Consider the following 8,535-nt stretch of genomic DNA (forward strand, 5'->3'; position numbering starts at 1 on the left):
ATATGTGTTGATTTATATTACAAATGCTAACTTGATTAAAAAGAAAGTAATTATCTGTTATTGGGATTGGGACGTTGTTGTAAATCATATGTTATTAAATTAGTGATGTAACGGCTCTGCGAATTTTAAATTGCCAAATAATATTAAGCAAGCCTCGAGATATCATTAATAAATGTCCAAATTTTTCTGACAGAGCAAAATCTCCAGGTTTGAGTGAGCTGGTTTTTTTTAAAAAAAACCCAGCCGTTTTAACAACACTATTATTAAATTAATCGATTAATTTTATAATTTAATGTGTAAATAATTGAAAATAATTATTATTTTATGTATTTTTTTTTAAAAAAATATATATAATCAATATTTAATACAAAAAGCAAAGGTGTAATATTTATTGATTTAAAAAAACACATTTTTCAATTGAACAATGGGGGAATGCTTGGTAATAAAATATAAACCCATTATAAAACCTCAGATTTAAATGATAATTCCTTCATCCATTCCTCTATCTATAATGAAAATTGCGCCAAAAGCATCTAAAATATTTTGATTTTAAGCCTTCCTTTTTATTATTTTAATTTTGCAAATTATAATAAATTTAATAACAAAAAAAAAATTAAACAGATGATAGAATTAAGATCTATAGACAAAAAAGGGTCTTGACAAAAACTACATTTTGATTAAAAAATTATATTTATTAGACATTAAAATAAAAAGAAACTACCATGCCAAAGCTAAAATTATTATTTTTTAATAAAATCAATAAATATAATTTCCAATCAATAAAACCATCTTTTTTTCCAAAAAATGATCTTTTTTAAAACAAATTTTTGTTTGTTTTTAATGCGTCATTAATAAAATATTGCCTGTTTAAAGAATAAAATAATTTTTGAACTTTAAAATAAAAATTTTTTTAAATTTCGATAAAATAATTTTTAGTTGAAAAGAAAAATAAAATCAATGGCAACTATAGGATCATCTTACCATCACGATATAGTTATTCCAGTGGAAAAAAATATTCATGAAAATCCTGGAGAGCGTTCAGAATCCAGGTTAAATTTTAATTAACCATGTGATTTTTTTTAGAAGAGAACTGAGGGGGGGGGGTGTTTCTTAAAGTCTACTGGCTCAAGTAATGATTGGTAGAGGAATTACCACATCCCACTTTTAATAAAAATAATAAATTTTGATTAAATAGAAAATAAAGAACCTTTTTATTATAATTCGATTATAGGTAATTAATTTGTGATAGTATCATAATACGAAATAATTAAGTGATTATTCTTTATTCCAAATGAGAATAGTAGATAGCACGAATTTTATTAATTGCACTTATGAGGTAAAAGCTTTTGTTTGTATTTTCGATCTTCGATGAGTGCCAAAGTAAGTTAGCCAGAAGAATATTTGGCAGATTTAATTCATTCTGTGTCGACAATAACAACAACATGGTTTAGGTTGTAGGGTGAGAGTTAATTGGCTTGCTTTAAATTTTTTTTTTCTGATATTTTAATTTGGCAAGAAAATATAATTTTATCAGTTTTTTAAACCACTTCCTCATCGATTGGGGTCAATTCACGTCACTATAAAATTTGTATCTGGTTTTGGATAAGCCTCATTGAACACGAAAATTTTTTTAACCCATCTTTAACCAACAAAGCAGCTTAGCCAAGTTTTATATTTCAAAAAATTTGTCTTAATATTTAAGTCAAGGCTCTATTTTAGAGGTATAACTTCTAGCTTATCCATAGCCAAAGTTAGGAAAATTAACAACACAAATTTTTTTAATATATTTTCTTATCAATAAGTATTGCGAATTTTGTCTTTTTTTTAAATTGCTATTTTTCCAATGATCAATCAAGCCTTATTTTTTTTACTCTTTTTAAAAAAAAATATGATTATCTTCTTGCGTCACTTTTTTGTTCACCTAAATAGTTTTTAATTAATGGCAGCAAGAGATAAATATAACACAATATTCTATTTCAAACAGTAATCATATCATGTTACAATTTATTTATATTTAAAAAATTAAATATTATAGCGAAAAATTCAAAGAAGAAATGAGGAAAATGGAAGAAGAGATGGAAAGAGTCAAGAAAGACTTATTAGCTAATACTAGTTCTGCCAGTGGTTCTTCTCCTGATAATAAAACCTTGCAACAATCCCATTCCACCAAATTACACTCTTACCAAAAAACAACTAAGACCGAATCCAAAAAGGTTACCAAAGAAGGTGGTGGTGGTACCCCTTACACTATACAAACCACCTCTACCAGCCATCAACCATCTCATACCATCAATATAGAATCTTCCAATATATCCGATGATATTCCACGTTCTAGCAAGACGATAGTAAAAGAAATTTACCCAGAGCGATCAGGAAATGAAGAGATATACAGAGCTAATATAAGCCCCGGAGCCACTATAACGATAAAGGCGACTTCTAGGGAAGGCACACCCATCAGGAAAGTGGTAATCGTTCAAGAGAATGACAAAATCAACGATAGTGGTGTTAGCACCAGCTTCCAACCAACTTATCATTCTTCCCCCAACCCCAAAGAGCACACCATCAGAGTAGATAGGCATATAGACCAACACGAGGTTCCTCTTGGTAAGCGAGAAGAGTCTAAAAGCGAAAAGAAGGAATTCACCACTTCCACTAACGTGACCGGAAACGAGAATTCCACTCGACAAGAAACCATAAAGAGGGAAGAAAAAAGAATTTCCTCTTCATTCAGTTCTACGTCTAATCTCTCCAACCCATCTTCCGAGTCTTCTAATATTACGCAAGATAAGAAAAATTTAGATTCTTCCTCTTTCGATATGGATAAGCTAAAAATTGATGATAAAGACGCCAAGGTTTTTTTTCTTCTAATAATATTTTTTTATCATTCATTTTTAAGGGTTCTCGCTCATCTTTTTTAAAAAATATTATGAATAGCCGTCTGATTGATGTTTTCTAGACTTAAAAAAATAATAGGAATCACACTTAACACATTTTTAAGACTCTAATGTCAAAATTGATATTTAAAGAAAAATCGATGTCTAGGCTGATTTTCTACCCAGAATAAGAGCTTATTTCGTTGAGTATTCCATCATTTTTTCCCCCTTTACAAATTCTCATGATTTTTTGATTAAATTCTAACACTAAAATAACAGGTAATCGAAACGGATCACTCCACCGGTATAAGGCATCTCAAATTGCGTTATGAGATTAGTTCCAGAGATTATGAACCTCAGGATATAAACGTTAGGGTCACTAAAGATAAAGTTTTTATTAAAGCCGAACACAAAGAGACAACAGCTGGCAAGTCTGTTTGGAGAGAATGCAGCAAGGAATTTTCGCTTCCTGATGGAGCGAATATTGATTCCATTAGATCTTCCTTCAATCCCGATTTGGGAATCCTGACGATTGACGTACCCTTATTCAAATAGAAAATATTATAATTAATTATATACTAAATTATTAATAAAAATAAATATTTCAAACTTCTACTTATTTCTTAATTCACTTTTAATGAATGCTTCTTTTTTTTTGTTTAATCAGTTTTTATTTTCATTCGCTCTATTTTAATTTTTTATCGTCTTGTTTTCAAATTTCTACCACAAATTTATTCGATAATAATTTATTATTTTTTATAATTAAGTTGCTGCAATATTATACATCTTTTTGTTTACTGATCAATAAGTCTGATTACACCAAATATTTAACCAAAAGTGTATTATTCTATAAATGTATTAATTGGTATTTCAAATTCGATCTAAAATCTCAAATTATATAAATTATTTAATTTAAAATATTAAGTTAATTTAACGTGATATTATATTTTTTTATATTTATTATCTCTATATCTACTCATACCAATTTTACAATTTTACACAATAATATAATAATAGTATAATATCGCTTAATTTCAATGCAATAAATCTTACACTATCGGAATTATGATTTGCTTAAGAAATCAAGCAAACCTATACAATCCTTTTTAATTAGAAAAATGGATTAAATTAAAAGTCTGATAATAATCAAACATTAATTCATATTTTTATAACTATATGTTAGAAGTCAGTCAGTTAAGATTTTAATAAGCGCTTTTCACTCCCACAACCCTTTAGAAAAAAAAAATCATAGATCAATTTTTTTTGGATTATAATAATATCGATCTAATTGCCCATCTCCAATAACATCATTACTAAAAAAATATTCTACCATTGTTTTAAGCTATCTTGAAATAATACCATTTGTTTTAAATAATTTAAAAAAAAAAATTCATTTACGTAGATAATGAACTTAATAAACTTGATTTTTTTTAAAAAAATATAAGAAGTTACATAAACGCAAATGTGGAATAGCTATCTATCAAAATCTAATTTAATACGATTTCGATCGAGGAATTCTGTTTTTTTTTTAATTTGGCTCATTTTTATCAAAACGCCTTTATATTCGATTTAGATTATTAATTTTCAAATTCAATGGTCAATGATTAATAGGCGTAGCTAAGGGGGGGGGGGGGTGCTTTGGAAATTTGCTAGTTCTCGTAAATATCATTTCGGCTTTTTAAAGTCACCCCCCCCCCCCCCCCCCCAATAAAATATGTAAGAAGAATAAGTATAATTATTTTTTAAAAATAAATTCAAAATTTTTAGAAAAAAAAAACATTTTTACACCCATCTACTCTATTTTTATATAACGTAACATAACCAAAGTCTTGCAACAAATAATTTTAAGATCTAAATTTATGGAGTGGGGGAAGGGAATAGCAAATATTATGTTTTATCTAAAAAAAAATTTCTTCCTTGACACCGATAGTCAAGATTTTTAAATGTGTTTATAGAGGGTGGGGGTGGGGGTGGGGGGGGTAAGAGTTTATTGTGATCAGCACAAACCCAAGTTAATTTATTCCTAGCTAATCAAATAGGCATGCTTTTTTGAAAAGGAATCAACTATATTTAGGTGAGTAGTAGCTTTCAAAAAAAGAATCTAATAGAAATAAAAAATAAATTATATCATAACTTTTGATACCGGATTCACAAGGGACACAAATTTCGTTGTTCTTTCTTTCTATTTAGTTCACGCTTACTAAATATCTTTTATGCCGAGCGTTTTTTAGCGCGCCTATCAGGGTTGTTTCCCCCCATCAGCGGGAGACTATCGCAATTGCAAAAAAAAAATTATCCCGCAAAATAAAAATTTTTACCAAATTTCTCCGCAATTTTGAAAATTTTGACCTGACAACCCTTGCACCTATATAAAATTTGGCAAAGTAAAAATTCCTATGCCATTGTTTTATAAAACCTTGAATATGACTTTTTTTAAAAATATATATATGTATTTAAATTGTTGTTTTAGATTTAGTATATATGAATTCCGATTTTTAAAAAAAAAATAAAATATAACAAAATATCATAATTCCAAATTATTTTTTATAAATAATTTATATGAAATCAAACTAAAAACATCACAAAAGTCACTATTTCCTTGTCATGAATTTTTTTTTGTAATTATAGGCTATTAAAAATAATCATAAATAAATTTTAAGTTAGTTTAGCTATTAATGAAAAGTTTTTTTATTCGATTAATCAAATATCATGATATACCACACAAATATTATAATATAAAATGTTTTTCAAAGAACAAAACTGCTGAGTGATCAAATCTTTTTGATCTAACCAGAATTGTTTCGCTATATTGTATCGATAATACTTTCTGGTATATATTTTTCCACGTAGCTCATCATGATCCGATACATTGTAATCTAGGATAATTAATTCTCTATTTTTCAATAATAAAAAAAAAATTTAATAACTATCTCATAATAAAAAAAAATAACATTTAAATTGTTCAATTAATTTAAATTAATTAATTCATATTATTTTAATTTAATTTTAAGTTATAATTTTTAATACAAGGATTTAGAAATATAATAAAATTATTTGATTTCTAGTTATTTTATTTATATCTTTTAAGTAGATCAATGCTGATATTAAATATCAGATCGATCAGGGCGATATTTAAAGATATTAAAAAACCCCGATCCGATTTTAAGTAAGGGAGGTGGGGATAAGTGCTATCCTGGGCTGGGGCAGATATTTTCTTATCGAATTTAAAATTTAATATATTGAGATTTGAAAATTTATACTTGAAATATATTTTAAAAATTAACTTAAAATTTTTTTTATAATAAAACTCAGGCTATAAATATCAATTCTAAATCAAAGAATAATCTAAATTTTATCGCATATAAAAATGTTGACAGTATTCCAATTTAATATCCTGAAATTAAATGTGAAGACCTGGGGCGGAGCAAATTTTGATGGGGTGCTCATTAGCCATTTTTGAGCAGGCATTTTTTTTTATTTTTTAAATCCAATTATATTTATACTAACACCAGAAGCAACTAGTTTAACTAGGTCCACGAATAACAATATGATGAAAGTATTAAGTGACAAGTTCTTCCTGTCGATGAATATAAATATGGATGAACCTGGTGTAATTAACATAGTTTCATTTATTTACATAGGATGAATATTTTTATATAAAATAAAAAATTGACAAAATTTAAAAATAAAGAGGCGCTATAGCACTCACCGAGAAAGGATAATAGGTACTCCGGTTTTTTTCTTCTAAATTTTAATTTATACCATAGAAGATATAAGAATATCTGTTTAAATATTTTGGAAAATTTGATTCATATATAACTTTTAATATTATCTATAATACAACCTCGGACACCTACATCTTTTTGGTTATTTTATGATTATATATAGTGTGTTCTAATTGTAGTGAATACCCTTCAATGAATCTGCCAATTCTAAAAATAATTCATCATAATTTTAGAGATTGAGATGGAAAAATTATCAATGTCTTTTGCAAATTGATAATAACTTTTAAAAGTAGAGCGCTATCGCTTTCAATAGCGTAAAATATAGCTAAAGCTACTTTAGAATTTTTTTAAAAATATTTTTACGTATCTCCATTTCCACAAATAAAAAATATGACTATAATTTCAATTATATATATAATTAATTTTTTATTGCATATCAATAATAACAACACATTTCTATATTGTCATCCCCAAGAAGTCTAGAGCGATGATCAGAAAGAATAATCCATAAACAGTGGTGTTAAACGGCTCGATTTGAGCCGATTTTTAAAACAGCTAACTAAATATTTTAGCCAAAAATATATTGATTAAGCCTTAAGATTTTGCTAATAGATGTTCGAACCTTTATGCCATCTATAAGCAAAATCTTCAGGCTTGTATAATATTTTTATAGATAAAATATTGAGTTACCGTTTTTAAAAACCAGTTCAAATTTCCATTTAGCCACACTAGCTAAAACTAAATAATCATTCAACATTAGCATACAATGCAGTATCAAATTTAATGTACACATTTTTATACAAGAAAAATCATCAAAAATATTCATTTGAGTATTTTTAGATATAAAAAAATGCATCTTAAGAATTTTCAATAGTATTATTTATTTCAAAAAAATTTGATCTGGGTCAGTCTAAAATTGTAATAGTTAGAAAAAAAATGTAGAGGATATTTGCTAAAGTGCGACTACCACCCTTTAACTTTTTATCTATTGAACCAATTTCTCTCAAAATTAGTGAAATGAGAAAGTATTGAAATAAATATATTTTAGCATGTTTTCATAAAATTTATAAATATATAGAAGATGAGTGGTTAATTTAAAGAATGTTTAACATAGATAATAAATTAAGATATTATCATTAAATTGATGAGTCAGATGATAAAATGAAATGTTAACATTTATTGTAATTTTTAATTTATAATATAATTTTTGAATAATATCTTATGGCCAGTTGAAACATACCATGTTTAAACTGGGCCAGAAAATCAACTTTCACATAAACTCATCTAGTTCAAAAACTATTATATTGCTGATATATTATATTTTTAAATGTTTCCTCGTTGAAGTTACTAGTCTTGTTTGATGATAAAACCTTCTGGCACATCTCAGATCTCACAATGAAATTTGTACCCTTGTATTAATTTTTTTTATCGAGATAAAAATATTTTGCGAATTCAGGAAAATAAAATTCCTATTATCGTCATTTTCTAAGGGAATTACTTTGTCGATATGCTCTGTACCATAATTATCTTCAATATTAATCTCTATCGTCTTTTAAATTGTAAATTATTTTGAAAACTAGATTTATAATGCAGATTTATTAAATAAAATTGAAAGTAGCGAAGTAGTACGGTTAAATTAGTAGCGAGCTACCTCTATTTTTTTTCAAAAAAAGTTGAGCGCTTAAGCTACTACTACTGAAAAAAGTAGAGCGCTATAGTAGCGTGCTACTTTAACAAACACTGGAAGTCTAGAGATAACAAACTTTATATGTAATGGCACATTTCAAGCTCGAAGGTCTAAAATAAATAAAATTTGACTTTTTTAAAAAAATCTAACCTTTCGCAAACCATAAGTTATTAGTTTTCGATAATACACCTAAAATGGAGTCTTTATATACAAAATATTACCTTATCACACAAAAAATGTGCATGTTATC

The 8,535-nt window shown here is 26.7% G+C and overlaps 1 protein-coding gene across 1 annotated transcript; it reads left to right on the plus strand.

Annotated features, from left to right (window-relative positions):
* Nucleotides 1–869: 869 nt before the first annotated feature.
* LOC135923242 (uncharacterized) lies at nt 870–3,936 on the plus strand. Its single transcript, XM_065457889.1, has 3 exons — nt 870–1,049; nt 2,036–2,852; nt 3,153–3,936. Exons 1-3 carry the CDS (start codon nt 958–960, stop codon nt 3,426–3,428), a joined length of 1,185 nt encoding a protein of 394 aa, XP_065313961.1. The 5' UTR covers nt 870–957; the 3' UTR covers nt 3,429–3,936.
* Nucleotides 3,937–8,535: the final 4,599 nt, after the last annotated feature.

The sequence above is a fragment of the Gordionus sp. m RMFG-2023 genome, chromosome 2 (assembly GCF_954871325.1).
Source record: "Gordionus sp. m RMFG-2023 chromosome 2, tfGorSpeb1-WG-v2, whole genome shotgun sequence".
NCBI lineage: Eukaryota > Metazoa > Nematomorpha > Gordioida > Chordodea > Parachordodidae > Gordionus > Gordionus sp. m RMFG-2023.